A 17,590-nucleotide genomic window follows, 5' to 3' on the forward strand; every position below is an offset into this window, starting at 1 on the left:
AGTAGAAATAAATTACAAAAGAAGCAAAAAAAGATTTGGCGGGAAAGAAAGAAAGGAAGGAAAGCAGAAGGGTGGAGGTGGTGGTTTGATGCAAATTGGAAACGCGTATGCCACAAATGTGTGCGGCATGCAGGAGGAATCGTCTTGAAGGAATGGGGATTGTTGGAGGGAAGACAGAAGTAACACAACAACAATACTGAAAAGACAAAACGGAGAATGATGGATTTTTTTTTTCGCTTTTTTTTTCTGTGTGTGTGCGTGCGTGCGTTTTGGATGAACGACTTTTATGATTGTGTTTTTCTGGTGTGTTTTTTTTTTTTCCATCCCTCCCTCTTCTTCTTTACCTTTCATAGAGAAACCCCCCCCAAAAAAAAGGGAAAATAATAATAAATGAGGGCAGTGTTTTTGCATAATCTTTGTGTATGGGCACATGTAAATAAATGTATTTGTTGTGGCTGCGCGAGTGGACGCGAATTCCTGCGCCGTTGCGAGCTATCAGGGGGGGGGGGGAGGAGGGAGGGGGGCACTGGAGACTGGAAGAGGTGGAAATGTCATGACTAATTTTGTGCTGCACGTGCTATATGTATTCCCGTGACGCTAATTTACTTGTGAACACGTCTTTCTGTTACTTTTTTTTTTTTTTGTGTGTGTGTGTGTGTTTTTGTTTTTGTTTTTTCTTTGCTTTTGCTCTGTTTTTGAGGGGGAGAGAGGGGGGTGCGAGACACATTTATTTCTTCTTTTCTTTGTGCGTCCGAGTCTATGTTGCTGACTTGCGCTGTCTTTTTTTTTTTTTTTTGCCGTATTCCCGGCGCCACCGTCACTCATACGTCTTTAAAAAAAAAAAAAATAAAGGGCGTTTTTTCTCTCGTACGTTTGTGCTTTTTGTGCGTGTATAATGAAGTCCCCTTTTCTTTTTTTTTTTCTATTTTGTGTGGTGTGTTTCTTCTGTTACCTCACGTATGTTTTTGGCCGTCCTTGTCTTTCTGTCCCACGCGGTGCCGGCACCAAAACAGCTTTCAATTTGCCCTTTTCAGGGTGCATTTAGTTACTCCTTGCCTTTTTTTCCCTTTTTTTTCTTTGTGTGTGTGTGATTTCACTCCGTCACACACCTGAGGAGAGGGAGAAAGGGGGAAAGAGAGAGAGTGTGTGTGTGTGTGTGAATGTTTTCTTCTGTTTTTGATGACAACCCCTTCGCAGAGGAGTTTGAGGGCGAGTCACCGATGCGTGATGGCCGCTTAAGCGCCGCTGGCGTGGAGAAGCGTGAGCGCGACACGGAGGGTCTCGTGGAGGGCGAACCACCGCTGAAAATGTCTTGCCAGGAAGTTGCCCCCGACGACGGCAGGGAGGCCGATGCGGAGGTTGCCGCACCGTACATTGGATACCTGCTGGAAGACGCGGAGGAGGGCAACGAGGAGAATGAAGGCACGGACGACAATTACATCGCATTTCTTTGCCGCGTGGCGGAGATGGAGGCGGCGCTGCGACAATCCGCACGCGTGCATCAGTTTAGGATGACACTGGCAACGCAGGAAAAGGATGCTCTTCACAGAAGCATCGTTACTCTTCGACGCTCATTGTTGGAATCTCAGGAAAGCCGTCAAAAGGCCTCTCAGGGCGCCGCGAAGGCTGGTGGTGCCGAAAAGGCCGCGGAATCGCAGGAGGAAAAGGAAAGTCCTGTCGATCTCGCTGCTTTGCTTAAATTTTGTGATACCGTCACGAGGGCGAAGAGACTCTCCACGCACCTCCATTTACTGCAGGGCTTAGAGAAATGCCGAGACCATGTGACGGGTGAACACCGCACCGCGTCCGTTGCGTCGGGGAGTTGGATGCCTACACCGTCACTCACTGAAGTTGAAACGTCGTTCCGTCAACCCTGTCATGCGGAGATGCAAAAATTTGAAGATCTACGAGGTGCCATGGAGAGGGCGCAGGGTCGATGTGATGCCCCCGTAGCACGTGTGATGATTGCGTTTCAAAATGAAATACAACGACTCTGCGCGAAGAGCGATGCCTTGTCTGAGGTAAAAGCATCCCTCGAGTCACAGGCCAAAGCACTGATGGTGAGGTGGAACGAACACGTCTTGTGGGGAACTGAACGCTCACTCCTTGTTGCTGAGGAAAAGATGCGGAGTCACTTGTTAGCTTCCCACCCCCCATTCTCAGAGCAGCAGCTTTTTCTTCAGCAGAAACAACTACAGAAGCGACTTCACCGTACGGAATTGGCTCTTGCGACGTTGCTTGCTGCTATCACGGGTACGCATCTGAAGTCGATGACGCCTGCCGCCCTACAAGCCACGCTTTCTCGCCAGCAAGAATTGGAAAGTCTACGGGATCGGTTGAGTCGTGAGGTGTTTTACCTACGTAAACTTCTGCGCGACAAGTTGGTCACATCTTCGCGACTTGTGTGCGACCCGAGCCTAGCTGCACATACCACAGCGACAGCGGAAGAGGGAAAAACTGTCCTTTTGCAACACTTCTGTGCATCACTTGCTGGGCGCTTAGCCGAGTTGACCGAAGGAATTGTCTCAGAATTATTAGAAGGCTCTACGGCATGTGCAACTTCCGCCGAACAGGAAGAACGCCTATTTTTTTATGAAACAAAGGCGGGAACGTTACATGCTTCCATTGTGGCATTTCTCACTGAAAACGTTCGGCTGCAGCAGGAGATTAAAGATGCGGCGTTGATCAAACTTATGGCGACCCCCGACAGTAATGCGGTCATGCTTTTGGCCGAGCGGTTTCAGAACCTGCTTCATTGCAAGCGAAATTTGGGGCATGGAGAGGAAGAAGAGGAGGAAGGACTCAGCAATGACAGGAAATGTGAAAAAGAAGAGAATGAGGAAGACTTGGATGAGCAGAAGCTGCTCGTTGATACTTTCATGGAGAGCACCGCAGGCCTTCTGAAGGTGCTCAATGCACACTTGCAGCGCGTCACAGAACTTTTTAGATGTGAGAAGCATGGTTTTAGGGAGGCGGCGTTTCTTTTGCGAATGATAGTTGCAGCCGATCGTCTCCTACTTGGGAAGGTTGGTGTGCCTCCCGCCGCTGGCTTCACATATGATATTGTCGAGGAGATGGAAGAGGCCCATGTCTGTTTTAAGCCGCCAAAGAACATTCTGCAGCAGTTGCCCTCACTGAATACACTTCAGGCGACTTTTGAATCCCATTCAAGGCGTCATGCGGCAAGCCTCTTGACGCAATACAGGGAGGCTGAGAGGACCCGGAAGGAATTGCAGGATGACGTGGAGTGGTGCAGGCAGCAGCCCCCGCAAAATATCGGGGCTGATCTTCGTGGGGCCCAAAAGGAGCTGCAGAATTTGAAAACCGCATTATTAGCGGCAGTGACCCGTGAAAAGGAAGTCGCATCGCTTGAGATTGAGCTGGTGAAGAGCAGGGAAAAACTTGCCGAGGTCCGTCTTGAGAAGCTTGCCCTTGAACAGGAACTCGCCGCGGCGGAGGAGCAGTTGCGAATGGCTCAGGAGACGGAAGAGAGTGGAAAAAATAAGGTGATGGATGCGCCGGCTCCTTTTGAGTTGCCGCCACCAGACCCCGCTGAGGGTGATGACAGCATACATGACGATTACGATGCGAATGGATGAGCAGGAGAATGACGCGGACGATGTTTTTTTTTAAGTCGGAGTGTCACTTGAAAAGGGCGGAGACAAATGAGGAACACCGAAATAGTGATGCCTTAAGGTCAGCGAGGAAGAGAGAGGAAGAGAGAGAAAAAAAAGGGGACGTCTGCTGCCGTTCTTTCTTTGGGTAGGTGCGTACACTTCCATCCATATTTCATTCTCTCTTTCCCACAAGATGTCTTCTGCCACCCGTTCTTTAAGGACTTTTTTTTGTTTCCTTTTTCTTCTTCTTTCTTATTGTGAAGTATGTCTTCCGCCAATGCCGCTGCGGCTGAGCTCCTTGAAGCCTTCCGAGCCTTGGACACGCAGCGAGTCGGTTGGGTCCCCACGTTAACTTTGAAGAATCTTCTCGAGAAGTTTGGGGACTTTTCCACCTCTGAGAAGGAGGAGTTCATTGCCGAGGCGGACCAGGGGGGACGAATATATTACGAACGGTTTGTGAAGGAAGTTCTTTTTGATGGCATCCGATGATGACGACGACGAAGATCTTTTAGTGTTGGAGGTGCAGACACATACAGATAAAACCGTTCTCTGCTTCCATCTTCTATCGTGTTTTTTTTTTTGTTTTGTTTTTTTTACGGCGGTTTTATTTATTCATTGTAATGGTTTGGAAATTTAAAAAAAAAACGACATTTATTGGGTGTTGAGTCGGTCAGGCTTTTTTTTGCTTTTTTTTTTTTTTTCTACATTGACTTGGTAATAGCACAGGAAGAGGATAAATACAGCACTCAAGGACCAAATAGTGATAGTCGTGGGAGAAGGTGTCTTCTTGAGGGTCGGAGGGTTAGGGGTGGGAGGGACGTGGCTGTTTGTCTTTTTGACAGCCTTCCTTACCGTTTAGGCCCACCCAAGAAATAAGCCTGTGTACTTTGTAAGATAGTGAACCTTGTTTACTGCAATTGACGATATACATACATATATACTGGGAGAGGCATTGCCTGCACAGGTGCGAGTTCAGGTGGGGCGGGGTGTCAAACATGGCTGTCTCTACCACCCCTCATGTCTGTACGCTGCTGTGGCCCTTCCTTGGGGAGCAAGAGGGTTCCGAGCAGGAGGACAGTTGGTTGCTTGGGTGGAACCCTCGTGGTCTTGTGATTGTAGTTGTCGCGATTGTGCAGAGCAATGCCTTTGAAGATGCCTTACGTGTCCTTGACCGAATTCGCGAACACAAAGTCAAAGAAAATGTTGAGGGTCGGGGGTCGTGGCGCAAGGACGTCTCTAGCCTGGCCCCATTGTCAGTGCTTGGTCGGCTGCGTGGCTTACGCGCACATTCTATTGTCTTGGGCGATGAAGAGAGAGTGCGCTCGGAAAATTGGGTTCGCAGCGAGCGGCAGCGTAGCGACATCTGGATTGAACTGAACAAAGGACCGGTGCTTGATCAGGTGTGGTGTTGTGGTTATGGTGTACAGCCGTGCCACCTGCACGTCATACGAACCGACCCTTGTGGAAAATACGCCAAATTGCCGACGGTGTTTAGTGCCACCGCCCGGTTTGGTTGCGACGGCATCGCGGAGCTCCTGCAGGGGAGGCAGCCCCTCTGCATCCCGGGGGTGCACTCGAGCCTGGAAGGTGTGTTGCTACCATCCCACATGGTGCCGTTGGCAGGCCCTTGCGTGAGCAGGCGGCTGGAACCGGAAAGCAGCGCCTTGTCACGGAGCTTCTTGAGGCGCGCCACGGAGGACTATAGCGAAAGCAACATTCCTGTGGATGATATTCTAAATAACGGCAGCAGTAGCTCACGGAGAGACAGGGAAAAATTGGATCAGCAGGGTTTTTTGTTGGAACCGGTGGATATTGAGCCGGTGCTAACATCGCCGGTGAATGGGTTGCCACCACGGCTTGATTTTCCCACGACTGCTGACTCTGCAGAGATGAGTCGTCTTCTGCGGTCCAACAATCGTGGCCGGGCATTGCGCAAGTACCTCGAGTGCTGCGGAGGAAAGGTTAAAAGCGGCGGCGGGAATGATGGCAGGGAAAAACATAATTCTGATCATTGCGACAGTAAAGAAATGGAAACAAATGGTACAAAGGCCTTAGAGAAGCAGAGCTTTTGGGAGCATTATCTGTACGTGTCTATTGGTGTGTTGTTATCCGTACTAATGATCTTTATTCCAGTGCTTACATTTTTAGGGAGGCTTTTCTGCACCGCCGCCCTGTTAGAATTTCGTCTCCGTGAATTAATTCACTGGCTTGCACTCCTACAAGGTCGCACGCATGTTTGCGGTCTCCATCCGGTGCTGCCTCACATGATACATGAGGATCCCACTTTCCAACGATTTTGCGCCGTCAACTTTCTCATTCGTTTGCTTGTTGATGGACTTTTGGGAACACTGGGGAGTCTTCTTTTAGCAGTTGGGGGAACAGCACTGATTACCAAGTCTGGAAGTTTCTGCAGGTACTTTTTGTACGATGTGCACATGGGGTATATGGAGTGGTTTGAGGGATGGCCAGCAGGTCTAAAAATGAACGAAGATCTAAATATGACGCTGTGTTTCTTTGCCAAATGGGTGCTACAAACAAGTTGGGACTTTGTGGTGGATTTTAATTGGGTGGAGCTAGTCTACAAACTGCTTGTGTACATTGCTCCATTTGGTGCTAGTTGCGCATTTGCTCTCATTTCTGATGTCAGCATACTTGTCTCACTGCATGTGCTACTGCTCTTCCACGCCATCTCTGTCCCATACCGGGTAATGCGGTCCGTGACGGGTAGTCTTTTCCTGCAACTCCGTGGGAAAAAGTACAACCCGCTTCGTCGCCGCACCGACACGTATGACTTTGAGGTGGACCAGATGCTGATGGGGACACTTTTGTTTACCGTCACGGTTTTTCTCTTTCCAACTTTAGCGGTGTATTACTTTTACTTTGCATTGGCTCGCGGCTTTATTTGGCTTGTGCAGGAGGGACTTGTGTCCGCCACACATATCACGTTGTATCTCCCGGTGTATCCTGTGATTTATTGGGCACTGAACCGATGGAAGTGGCCAGGCGGCTTTGCCATCACGACACCAAAAGTCACGCGCGTACGGTACCACGCAAATGGGACTGGCTCATCCCCGTGCACTTCGATAACCGTGGAAGTCACCGTTGTGTCAAAGCCCTTGGGACTTCATATTTTTTTGTCCGACTTTCTGCTGGTGCTTAAAATTCTTTCGGATCGGCGCCCATTCCGCATGTTGGAGGTTATTTGTCAAGCACAGGTTTGGAGGAATACCAACCCGTTGGAACGCCTCATCCCACACCTCCAGAAGGATTGCATCAATGCTGGTATTTGTATGCGGCCTGCGTCCACGGTGAAAACAACAACAGCAACAACAAAAGCTGCTGCTGCTGCTGCTGCTGCTGCTGCTGCTGCTACTACTGATACCATCTCTGCATCCTTCACCAATGCTTCATTTGTGGCAGAGACGGCAACTCCAACCACAAACGCTCCATCTCCATCCGTCACTTCGTCAAGGCACTGAGAGCCCCCTCCCCGCTTGGAGGCAGAGAAAAAAAAAGAGGCAAAAAAGGTGGAGGGATGATGGCATTGCATAAAAACAAAGCGAAAACGCCAAAAAAAAGAATGTATGCAGGCTGACTCACAGTGTAAACTTGACCCTTGGCACTTACTGGGTGTGTTATGGTGAGCCCGAATATATATTTTTCCTTTGTCTCTCTTTCTCTTTCTTTTTATTTATTTATTTATTTATTTATTTTTTCTTTTTTCTGTTCTTTCTTCCCTTTTCTGCTTGCTGGGAAAATTAAACAACACGGAATCAAAAAATAAATTAAAATAATAAAAAGAGGGATTGGTCAAATCAATTATATAAGGAAAGATATATATATACATACATACATATATATAATAAGAAATTTACCCAAAGGCATCAGCTGTCATAGGCCTCTTACAAGGAAGGAAGGTGGGGAAAAGGACCACAAGCGGGAGTTTTAAAGGCTCACTGCACGCATCAGCTGGAGCCAGTGAGTTGGGAGCAGCCACGCTCTAGGTGCGGAAAGGCAGGGGTTCACGACATCCCGCACCCGGGGGAGGGGGGGGGGGAAGCATCAACTGCGGGAAAAGCGTTGGTGGAGGGACAACCAAAAGAAAGGGAAACAAAAAAGAGAAAAAAAAAAAAAAAGAAAAGGCACGTACCGTTCACGTGGAGGCTCTAGAACAACAATAATCATAATCGTAGTCATCATAATAGGTCTTGTCACACCCAAAATTTGCTCCATTTCCCTCCAAAAGAAAAGAAAAAAAAGAAGAAAAGACGACCGACCAGCTCTGCAGAATTTCTCGGAAGGAAAAAAAGAGGGGGGGAAGGCGGGGGGGGAAAACTACAAAAGAAAAAAAAAAACAAAAAGAAGAAAACGGATTAAATTGACGTAAAAGCATAAAGTGCGTGAGTTCATTGCTGTTTGTGAGGAGCAAAAAAAAAAAATCAAAGCATATCCCCTTCGTTTCACTTCCTAGGTCGCGACTGCGGTGTGGCTAGGGTTTCTTTCTTTCTTTCTTTGCGTGTGTGTGTGTGTGTGTGAAAGGGGCGGGACAGTCGAGTAATAGCCTTTTTAAAAAAAGGAAAGCAAAAAAACTTAAAAAAAAAAAAAAGGTGAGGTGGAGGTTGGTCGTTGCTATTATTTTTGTTATTAGTTATTATTATTATTATTTTAATTCTCTTTTCTTATACTGTCATCGCTACGTGCATACTTACCTATACCGAAAACGAGAGGAAAGAAGTGTGAGGATCAGAGCGAGGCAAGAAGGAGAGTGAGAGAAGACGGGAGGAGGGGGGGAGGGGGAAACAGAAATTTTTTTTAAAAGGAGGAAAAGAAAAGAAAAAAGGGGGGAATAAACGCGAGTGAAAACGGAGGGAGAGAAGAAAAAAACTTTCTTCATAAGATATTGTCATTCCCCATGCATTCCAGGCGGGATGTTGACTCTGTGTCACGGGAACCGTCAAGTGATTTTCAGTACATTGGCAACTATGCCATGGGCGAGACCATTGGGAAAGGGAGCTTTGGGAAGGTGAGGAAAGGTCGTCACCTCCCAACAGGGGAAACTGTCGCTATTAAGATACTGAACCGTAACAAGTTGAATAATGCCAAAATGGGCAAAAGAGTCTATCGAGAGATGAAGATACTCAAACTTTTTTCCCATCCCAACATCTGCCGACTCTACGAGGTTATAACAACCCCTACCGACATGTATCTTATTATGGAATATGTTGAGGGCGGAGAGTTGTACGACTACATCGTGAAGAGGCGTATGTTGAAAGAAGATGTAGGCCGTTATATCTTGCAACAAATTGTCTGTGCATTGGAGTATTGCCATCATTTTCTTGTTGTGCATCGGGATCTTAAGCCGGAAAATATTTTGCTGGGGCCCGGGCTGCAGGTAAAACTCATTGATTTTGGACTTGCCAACATTATGAAGGACAATGAATTTTTGGCGAGTTCTTGTGGATCGCCCAATTACGCCGCTCCGGAGATTCTTTCGGGCAAGTTGTACTTTGGTCCAGAGGTGGATGTGTGGTCATGTGGAGTCATTTTGTACGCCCTGCTGTGCGGGTGCCTCCCGTTTGATGAAGAAAGCATCCCGCTTCTTTTTTCCAAAATCAAAAAGGGGCAGTATCAAATTCCTCCTCATGTCTCTCATGGGGCGCGAGAACTCATTGAACAAATTTTAGTTGTTGACCCCCTCATGCGTCTTACAATACCTCAGATCCGAGATAATGCGTGGTTTAACACAAATCTTCCCATGCGTCTTTCCTACAATGAAACTATTTTTTTGACGGGACAAAAGCGCATCTCGCCAAAGGTGGCAAGCCGGGCGGCGAAGATTCTTGGCATGCGCGACAGAGATTTGCGCGGTGAAATTGAGGAGGGCCATGGCTCCGGGTATGTTGCTTACAAAATCCTTTTGGATGCAGAGCGAGCGAAACAGATCATTGCGGAGGCAGAGTCGTTTGCGGTGGAGGATGACCTTTGGGGTGGCTCAAAACGACTGGCGACACATGTATCCAAGGCAACCGAACGTGAACTCAATCTTGGACTCCTCCTCACACAGAGTCCTGCCATGGAGACACTCCTTGAAGTTGGTGATGCCACCTCTAACAAACGTGCCTATAATTGCGGTAATTTTGTTCCAGCGTCGGTACAAGAAACAAAGGCGTTTGCAATGTCTGTGCATACACCCGTCTCTAATGGTACGTTCAGTATTTCGAAGCGGCCAGAATCCCTTACCGACGCTACTAATCCGTTTGGTTCGGGTTTTGTTGGAAGTGGCAGTAGTGTACAGCGTCCGTCTGCCCTTAGCACGAGCGCACGTCAAGGATCCAATACGAATCTCGCTGCAAGCGTGGGTGATCGTCAACACGTTGGGTCTGTCGCAAAGTCCCACATGGTGTACACGAAGGAGGAGGAAGAATTTATTGTGAGGAACAACGTTGGCTGGCGTCTTGGTTTGATGAGTGACTTCAACGCCGCTGTCTCGCAGAATGTTCTTTATAGCACTCTAACTTCCTTTGAGATGGAGTGGAAGGTATTGTCACCATTTCGTCTGCTGGTCCGCACAACACCGGGGACGTGGGCTAAAATTGGTCTCGCGCCAACAAGGTCACCGCTGACACCACTTTCGATGGATCCACCGGAGCTTTTGAATGAACATAGCCCAAATCCAGCAATTACTAGTTACACTGCTTCTCCTCCAAATGTGATTCTAGCCCTATACCTTCTTCGTATACACGAGAAGCATGACAGGGGGTACTTGTTGGACTTCAGCGTGGTGAAGGGTTCACTTCTAGCGCTTGATGTTGTGCTACGTCTTTCAACGACGCTCGTTCATCGAATGGGTTAATTCTTTTTTCACGAACCCGGTGAGGGGAGGAGGGGAGGGAATGCGCGAAGGCACCACACGGTGGGAAGGGGGACGGCAATTTTTTCGTTAAGAAAAGCCAGACGCAATCGTTTAAAGAGATATGAAGTCAAATCACAGGGTATATGAATATATACACACGTAAAAACCCCAGTGAGCGAGGAGAAGTGGCTGAGGGTTTGCAAGAACAAAAAAAAAAGGAAGGAAGGAAGGAAATAAATTCACTTTGGACCAAAGTACATGTATTTATGTATGCAGATATATATCTGTGTGAGAAGGTAAATGTACGTACGATATATATATCTGTGTATATATCTAAATATATACACACTGGTGGTGGTGGCGTGGGGGGGAGTGAGGGAAAAAAAAAAAACAGAGAAGGGGTGTGTGACTTACATTACCCCTGTAAAAATTTTCTTGTCTTTTTTGACCTTCAATTTGTTGAGAGGCATACGATTATTATAAATGATGAATGCTTTTATCGGCGCATAGACATTAATTATTTTTTTTTTTATATATCTAATTTTTATCACGGTCTTATGTGTTCTTCACGCTTCTTTTTTTTTTTTTTTTTTTTTTTTTTTCTAACCTCCTTACCTCAGATTTTTGCGTTTGTGCCTCACCATTAAATTTGCGTGTGCACAATTTTTTTGTTTTTGTTGTTTTTTTCACCCCATGGGGAGGATGGGAGAACATGTGGGAGGGGAAAAGCACAGAGAAGCAGCGAAAGTAGGGAGGAGTGGCTGGAGGGGTGTGGTCGCACACGATGCACCACACGAAGCAAGTAATAAACACCATTAAATGCAAAGAGTCACACTTGGAAGTGCGTAAACGCCGCCAGAGATATGTGGGTATATATATATATATATATATTGCGTGGGGCCGGGATGTATCCGAGAGGGATATGTACGTATGCGTGACGTCTCTGCTTTACGACTTCGTTTTTCTCTTTCCGTTTTTTTTTTTTTTTTTTTTCTCCCTTTTGGTGCTTTTCTCCCGTGGATCAGCCCCAAGCCGCCACACACGGACACACCCACACGAGAACGAAAAAGAAGTGGGACGATGTTTTTATTTTGTTGTCTTAGACTTCGCAACAGGAAATGCGATGGCGTCCCCAACGTGGGAAAGCTGCTTTACGGCAAGAGGAAAAACGCCATTCACACAACAAGCAAGGCGAAACCGTCTGTGGTGGGGCTGCTCATGCAAGTGCCAGAGTCGGAGTTGCGCCAGGCGGCATGGCGAGCTGCAAATGTGAAGGAGCTCAATAAATCAACTCTCTCAGAGGTGCTCAAAAAGTATCGCGCTGTCAACCGCCTTGACCGCTCAGAGGTGGTGGTGGCGGTGGCCGACGAGTTTTCTTTGGGGCTGACGTCATCACATTACTGTACCTTGATGGCTCATGCCAATGACAACAAGGACTACCAGACCGCTTTGCGCTACTGGAATCGTGCATGCAGTGAAAAGAAAGCCAATGAGAAGGTGCACGGTGCTCTTCTAGCCACGTATCGTGGTGCGAGCCGTTGGAAGGATGCGGTGCAGCACTACAATGCGATGCTCGAAGATAAGATAACACTTGATCCATATGCGCTTCATACAGTTATGAATGCGTGTCGAAGAGCAAATGCCTGTGATGTGGCAATTACAACGTTCTCCAAGGCAGTTCGCTCAGGGGCTTCCCCGAACAGTGCCGTTTATCTTGAACTTCTGCGGTGCATGCAGCAGCTGCGTAAGCCCAACCAATGGAAAATGAGCCTTGAGGTCCTTTGTTCCATTGAGGGGAAAGTGGATCTAACAGCTGGTCATTTCAACGCCACAATGGCGACAATGGGTGGTGCTCTTTGGACCAAAGGAGTGGAGTTATTTCAAACGATGAAGACAAAAAATGTGCAGCCGAGTAAAGAGACACTGTCGACATTGACTTTACTCAACCCGAACAATCTCCCTCACGCTGTGCAGTGTGTCGCAGAGGCTCACACGCTTGGGATGCCGATAACCGACGCCATGTACCGTGCGGTCCTCACAAACTTGTTTCGACTGAAACTTGATCATGAGGCGGTGCGGTTTGCCGAGCGGGAGTTCGGTAAATGCAACGAGGACCCAGGGAATCCTGTGAATGCATCGATATCACTAAGCCTTGCCATTATTGACGGACTTTTGGCACATAACAGACCTCAGGAGGCACTCCTATTCTTCTCTACATTTGAGACAAGGCTGGGCAATGTTGTGGGGTCCGCAACGCGCGGACTTGGCACCATTGGGCTTCGTTCGCAAAGGTGGATTGTTCAGGGGCGAGTGGCCGTCGTCGACCACAACGTCCTTCTGGACCCGCGTTGTGAGTCTCTTTTTTCCCATTATGACTCCATACTTGTGCCCTTTTCGTCCATTCGGCTCCTTGTACGTCGGGTGCGGGAGTTATTCGGCACGCTGAAAGGGCGTTACACGAAGCAGAGGCTAAAGCGACTGCAGGAGTTGACGGCCGATCAGAGTACTCCAATGCGTGTCTTACCAATGGCGCATCAACTCATCGCCCACACTTACATCGTGGATGGACCTATCACATCCGAGTCTGTCGAGTGTTTACGCGAAACGGCACGAGAGAAGAAAGACGAAGATGAGCAGCTGCGAGAAGAGCAGAGGCGTCTCACAGAGTCGTTTTTTATCCGTAAAAGGGATGCACTTTTCTCCAAAGATGGTTTTGTTGCTCGAGTTTGTGGAAGCAGCATCAACGAAGGGGCAGATGTGGCTGTTGTAGTGAAACCGGGCGAGACCCCTGTTGTCAGCGGCAGTGGTCCGGTCGTGCTGAACAGCCCGGACCGCATGAGTGCCCCAGAGCGTGTGCTTGCCGTGGCTGTGATGCTCAAATCTCTAAACCCCGACTCTAACGTGCACGTTGTCTCACCAAATCCCGTACAGTTGCAGGTAGTGGAAAAGTGGAACCAAATGCATCCCGCCATACCTCTGACGATGGTTCGTTACCCTGAAGAAGTCACTTTGAAGGCACCGGCAGAAGAGCAGCAGCAGCAACCCTCTTTTGACAGGAGTAACGAAGAAGTACCCGTAACAAAAAAGGCATCTTGCGATCGGGTGCCTTGGCATGAAAGAAGGCCTCTCTTTTTTCCGTCATGATACGAGCGCCATGTTTGTGTACGGAAACAAGTTCACATCACCAGCAATTGTTGCCCTCAGTGGAATGGCATATTCACATCATGCGTAAAGCTACAGGGGAATGAGTGTGAGGGGGGAACCGCCTGAGGAATTAAAAGATGGATTTAACTGATATTGGATTTGTATTCTGGTTTCAATTTGTCGTTGTTGTTTTCGTTGTTGTTTGCCTTTCAGGGCCCGTTTTTTGATTTTCTTTTTCCTTTTCGCCTTTTGGCTTATGTGCTTTTACGCAAAAACCCCGTGACGAAAGGAGTTGATGGAAGCCCCATGCGATACGGCGGCCTTGGGGTATCCCGAGACATTCACTGGGGAATTTATTCGCTACTGTCTCGTCCACCATCTCCCGCCGTTGCTATTTCATGACCTCAGCGAGGTGCTGGAAAGGATTCCACGGTATATTCGTGTGCGGCCACAATACATGCTAAAAAACATAGTGATGCCCCCAGAGGATAACAACGTCGCTGGTGAGGTTGCAGCCAGACAGGAGAGATGCCAAATCAAGGCTCAGATTGCGGCTTCTTTTGGTGTTTCCTCTGCCAGTGTAGAGGAGGTGGAGTGGCTTCCAAATCCGTATTACTACGCCGTTCCTCGAGGTGTGGCAATGAGCCGCGCGGCCATTTACCAAATTGGCATGGTCTCTGCGATGGATGCGGCTTCCGTGGCGGCGGTGGTGGCGCTGCGTCCGTGTCAAGGGGACCTGGTGTGGGATGTATGCTGCTCTCCCGGAATGAAACTGAGCCTCATTGCGGACGCCATTGGCGAAACAGGAGTGGCAGTTGGGACGGACATCAATTTGAATCGTTTGTTTACTGCAAGATCAGTACTCAGGAAACATCAAGCAGGGAATGTGTGCCTGTTTGCCGCAGACGGGACGTCTTTTACCCTGCATGAAGCTGCCGCAGCTCTCGACGAAATGATATCATCCGGGAAACCTGGAGGCAACGGCTTAACGCCGTGGGAAGAGCGGAAGTTGCGGCGGTTTCGGAAGCGACGACATGAAATGAGTGTGGAAACCGCGACGGCATCCATTGGCATGAAAGAAGAAAGGGAATTGGCGGTAGCATTTTCCACGGTGCATGCACGAGAACGGATTTGCTGTATTGAGAAATGGAAGAACGAGCATCAAGGATTTGACCGGGTGCTTGTTGACGCCGAGTGCTCGCATGATGGATCATTAGCACATATCTTTTTCAATGACGCTACAAGGAAGCCGTTTTCTGCCGCCAAAGCCACGCCAATGACAGTTTCCTCTGGGATTGACAATGCACACCGCATGCAGCGGCTGCACTTGGCCCTTCAATCGGATGAAAAGGAGGCAAAGGTTCAAGAGGAGTTGTCACCTCTTTTACAGATCCAATTGAATCTACTTCGAAACGGCTATTCACAGTTGAAACCGGGTGGGACACTGGTGTACTGCACATGTTCTTTTACATACGAGCAGAATGAATTCATTGTGCGTGAAACCGTTTCTCGTGTAAACTCCAGCAACGACATAAAGCGGCAGTACAACGGCGAGGCCGTGATACGACACCCCTTTCTATATACGCACGAAACAGTGAGTCTGGAAGCGATATCGCCGATCGTGCGTCTAACAGATGCGCAAGCAGCATCTTTGCAGGAAAGGTTAAAAATGGATCCCGATCCGTACGGAATTCTTTGTGCAGAGGTAAGGAATGAGGAAGAAGCGACCTTCACGGGCGTACGCCTCTGGCCTCGCAACTTCGCCACCAGCTTCCAGTTCATTGCCAAGATATGGAAACGCCCATTGTGTTCTTCAAACACCGAGTAAACGGCGAGACCCTTCAGCGTTTTTGCCTCTTTGTGTATCTTTTGGTGTGCGTGTGTTTTTCTGGTATTTCCGGAGGTTTTGTTTTTTACCCGGTGCTTTACCGTTGTTTTTCTCTTTTTTATGTGTTTTTTGTGTATTACACGCAATTTCGCTTTCAATTCTTTTTTGTTATTTTTGTTTGTTTATTTGTTTTGGGGGGTGGTTGCTGGGAAGAGCGTGGGGAGGGTTGTGTGGGCAGCGGAAGGGGACGGAGGGCGACGATGCGTCGGGGATTTAGAGCGGCGTCAATGGCGTGTGCACAGCCGTGCCAGGCGGTGCCGCTATTTTCTCCGTTTGGTGAAAACCTCCACATGTGGCGTTTCTCAGCGCTTGCATTGCACCACCAACAGCAATTCCGACGCCTGGCGTCGCTAGTGGCCGGAGGGGCGAGGGACGATAAAAAAACCCTTGTTGCCTGCTCCGTTGTTGCCCACCAACGCCCCGTGTTGGCTTCCCCCACACAAGTCGTGGATGTCACGTTCTGTGCGACGGGGGTAAATCACGCCCTCCATCGCCAATTTAACGCCGGCAAAACGCTTAAAGGTATTCTTAGGGGATGCGCAGAGCAGAACGCGCTTGGCGTCGCAGCTGCAAGTGGTCAACGCTATTCGGCAATCACCGACGTGTATTTATACGCATTACCTCCGCAGAAGCCGTGTCCACTCCATGCCAGCAACAACTTGCACAGTCATCCCGGCCATGGAACCAAACCCGTTGATGAAACCTATTGCGTTTATCCAATAGAATCCCTAAAAGGGGCTGTGTTTCCCTGCCCGGAGTGCTGGCGAAATCTCTCCGCCGTAGCAGAAATGCGGCACGATGACGGAGAGAAGGGGCCGTTGAACTTGTTTGTCCAAGCACAAAATGAGACTTCAGCTATGTGGAGTGTTTCTGTCGCCAGGAGATGCCTGATGTCTTCTCCAACCCCTGCAATAGTTGTCACAATAGTGCTCCCCGAATAACGCGTGGTGTGTGAGTTTATAAGTATTTGCATATAATTTGCGTTCCGTACGTCATGCTGTGGCCTCTCTATCTTTTTTGTGGAGTAAAAATTCCGGACACCGTGAGGGGGTCTGGAAGTGTTATTTAACTTACATATTATTTTTTTTTTGTCTGTGTTTGTGTTGGGATGAAAGGGAAAGAGGGGGATAAAACATTGCAAGAATCGAAGGGAACCTGGAAAATAGGGGAAACAACAATTGAGCACTAGGCTTCTTACTTTCTTGGTCGTACCATTTTGACGCTTTGGCCGCATGTATCATGCAGGGTCTGCGTCGTGGAACCATTTGCTCCCCGAGCCGCAGTCCTCAACGCCGGCCACCTGCTCCTCAGTGAAAATGACAGCGCCAATGCCATTTCACAACAGAGCGAGGGAGAAGGAAGAAAATGGCAGCGAGCCTGTCGCCCAAATTAAGGCAAACGACTGGGAAACAGAAGCCCTCCGCCGATACAGAAGACTAAAGAGCAGTCTGACAAACATCTCCTCACAGCCCGAATACCTCTCGTCCAGTGCGAGCAATGGGGCTCTTTTGCAACTGATACTGCGCTCTAAACTGTTACCAATCACAGATTGGTGCAAATGTGCGCAAGTAATGGGGAGTTGGTTTCAAGGGCCTAGGCCTCTCCCTCTGGGGCTGCTTTCCTACGTTTTGACTCATCTTATCATGACACATAAATTGACGCCACACAGAGCCGCGAAATGGATTTTGGAACTGAGCAAAGTACTTCTCGCTGGGGATACCGATGCCGGTGAGCCATGTGTTTTGCTTCCCATCAGGAGTTGGGACGTTGCGACGGCGTTGGAGCGCTCCGTTTACATCTTGCAGTCCACGGAACCCTCATCGTTTAATATCATCTCCGCCGTGCTGCTTGACCTTCTGCTGGATGAAATACTCCCAGGAGGAGCTGCGCCAGAGTCGTGGGGACTTCTACCCCTCTGTTTTCTTTTAAAACGCAACAAGGAATTCATGCAGTCCGAGTGGGAAAGGGACAAGAAACGGCATTGCGCTCGCATGAAGCGTGCGTGCATACCGGGAAGTGAACTTCCCATACACATTGTGGCGGTCCTCACTGCCGTCGTATGAGCAGTTATTGGCTGTACCACAGAGA

General features: G+C 48.6%; 7 protein-coding genes across 7 annotated transcripts, besides 29 other annotated features; all 7 read left to right on the top strand.

Moving 5' to 3' along the window:
- Positions 1-574: part of a sequence feature (areas merged during assembly that could not be assigned to a particular haplotype. This can correspond to areas where the two haplotypes were merged or to regions with more than two copies in the genome that were merged during assembly.) that runs on past the window's edge.
- Positions 575-658: a sequence feature (areas merged during assembly that could not be assigned to a particular haplotype. This can correspond to areas where the two haplotypes were merged or to regions with more than two copies in the genome that were merged during assembly.).
- Positions 630-698: a sequence feature (T-rich).
- Positions 659-1,071: a sequence feature (areas merged during assembly that could not be assigned to a particular haplotype. This can correspond to areas where the two haplotypes were merged or to regions with more than two copies in the genome that were merged during assembly.).
- Positions 831-851: a sequence feature (AT_rich).
- Positions 1,072-1,198: a sequence feature (areas merged during assembly that could not be assigned to a particular haplotype. This can correspond to areas where the two haplotypes were merged or to regions with more than two copies in the genome that were merged during assembly.).
- Tc00.1047053510329.190 (hypothetical protein, conserved) lies at positions 1,161-3,599 on the top strand (the record flags this gene model as incomplete). The annotated part of the gene is made up of 1 exon (XM_816103.1): positions 1,161-3,599. The coding sequence occupies one exon, from the start codon at positions 1,161-1,163 to the stop codon at positions 3,597-3,599; it is 2,439 nt and encodes an 812-aa protein (XP_821196.1).
- Positions 1,199-2,889: a sequence feature (areas merged during assembly that could not be assigned to a particular haplotype. This can correspond to areas where the two haplotypes were merged or to regions with more than two copies in the genome that were merged during assembly.).
- Positions 2,890-3,150: a sequence feature (areas merged during assembly that could not be assigned to a particular haplotype. This can correspond to areas where the two haplotypes were merged or to regions with more than two copies in the genome that were merged during assembly.).
- Positions 3,151-7,757: a sequence feature (areas merged during assembly that could not be assigned to a particular haplotype. This can correspond to areas where the two haplotypes were merged or to regions with more than two copies in the genome that were merged during assembly.).
- Tc00.1047053510329.200 (DNA-directed RNA polymerase II subunit 3, putative) lies at positions 4,613-7,096 on the top strand (the record flags this gene model as incomplete). The annotated part of the gene is made up of 1 exon (XM_816104.1): positions 4,613-7,096. One exon carries the CDS (start codon positions 4,613-4,615, stop codon positions 7,094-7,096), a length of 2,484 nt encoding a protein of 827 aa, XP_821197.1.
- Positions 6,953-6,995: a microsatellite.
- Positions 7,275-7,303: a microsatellite.
- Positions 7,304-7,330: a microsatellite.
- Positions 7,393-7,417: a sequence feature (AT_rich).
- Positions 7,451-7,479: a microsatellite.
- Positions 7,715-7,758: a sequence feature (A-rich).
- Positions 7,758-8,199: a sequence feature (areas merged during assembly that could not be assigned to a particular haplotype. This can correspond to areas where the two haplotypes were merged or to regions with more than two copies in the genome that were merged during assembly.).
- Positions 8,200-10,091: a sequence feature (areas merged during assembly that could not be assigned to a particular haplotype. This can correspond to areas where the two haplotypes were merged or to regions with more than two copies in the genome that were merged during assembly.).
- Positions 8,248-8,282: a microsatellite.
- Tc00.1047053510329.210 (serine/threonine protein kinase, putative) lies at positions 8,530-10,470 on the top strand (the record flags this gene model as incomplete). The annotated part of the gene is made up of 1 exon (XM_816105.1): positions 8,530-10,470. One exon carries the CDS (start codon positions 8,530-8,532, stop codon positions 10,468-10,470), a length of 1,941 nt encoding a protein of 646 aa, XP_821198.1.
- Positions 10,092-10,096: a sequence feature (areas merged during assembly that could not be assigned to a particular haplotype. This can correspond to areas where the two haplotypes were merged or to regions with more than two copies in the genome that were merged during assembly.).
- Positions 10,097-10,967: a sequence feature (areas merged during assembly that could not be assigned to a particular haplotype. This can correspond to areas where the two haplotypes were merged or to regions with more than two copies in the genome that were merged during assembly.).
- Positions 10,729-10,814: a microsatellite.
- Positions 10,968-11,044: a sequence feature (areas merged during assembly that could not be assigned to a particular haplotype. This can correspond to areas where the two haplotypes were merged or to regions with more than two copies in the genome that were merged during assembly.).
- Positions 10,983-11,018: a sequence feature (AT_rich).
- Positions 11,043-11,072: a microsatellite.
- Positions 11,045-12,546: a sequence feature (areas merged during assembly that could not be assigned to a particular haplotype. This can correspond to areas where the two haplotypes were merged or to regions with more than two copies in the genome that were merged during assembly.).
- Positions 11,341-11,361: a microsatellite.
- Positions 11,430-11,463: a microsatellite.
- On the top strand, positions 11,551-13,614 carry Tc00.1047053510329.220 (hypothetical protein, conserved; the record flags this gene model as incomplete). The annotated part of the gene is made up of 1 exon (XM_816106.1): positions 11,551-13,614. The coding sequence occupies one exon, from the start codon at positions 11,551-11,553 to the stop codon at positions 13,612-13,614; it is 2,064 nt and encodes a 687-aa protein (XP_821199.1).
- Positions 12,547-12,898: a sequence feature (haploid, non-Esmeraldo-like haplotype).
- Positions 12,899-17,590: part of a sequence feature (heterozygous, non-Esmeraldo-like haplotype) that runs on past the window's edge.
- Positions 13,910-15,442, top strand: Tc00.1047053510329.230 (hypothetical protein, conserved; the record flags this gene model as incomplete). The annotated part of the gene is made up of 1 exon (XM_816107.1): positions 13,910-15,442. One exon carries the CDS (start codon positions 13,910-13,912, stop codon positions 15,440-15,442), a length of 1,533 nt encoding a protein of 510 aa, XP_821200.1.
- On the top strand, positions 15,703-16,443 carry Tc00.1047053510329.240 (hypothetical protein, conserved; the record flags this gene model as incomplete). The annotated part of the gene is made up of 1 exon (XM_816108.1): positions 15,703-16,443. One exon carries the CDS (start codon positions 15,703-15,705, stop codon positions 16,441-16,443), a length of 741 nt encoding a protein of 246 aa, XP_821201.1.
- Tc00.1047053510329.250 (hypothetical protein, conserved) lies at positions 16,735-17,565 on the top strand (the record flags this gene model as incomplete). Its single annotated transcript, XM_816109.1, has 1 exon — positions 16,735-17,565. One exon carries the CDS (start codon positions 16,735-16,737, stop codon positions 17,563-17,565), a length of 831 nt encoding a protein of 276 aa, XP_821202.1.

This window comes from Trypanosoma cruzi, genomic scaffold (genome assembly GCF_000209065.1).
Source record: "Trypanosoma cruzi strain CL Brener 1047053516711 genomic scaffold, whole genome shotgun sequence".
NCBI classification, from domain to species: Eukaryota; Euglenozoa; class Kinetoplastea; order Trypanosomatida; family Trypanosomatidae; genus Trypanosoma; species Trypanosoma cruzi.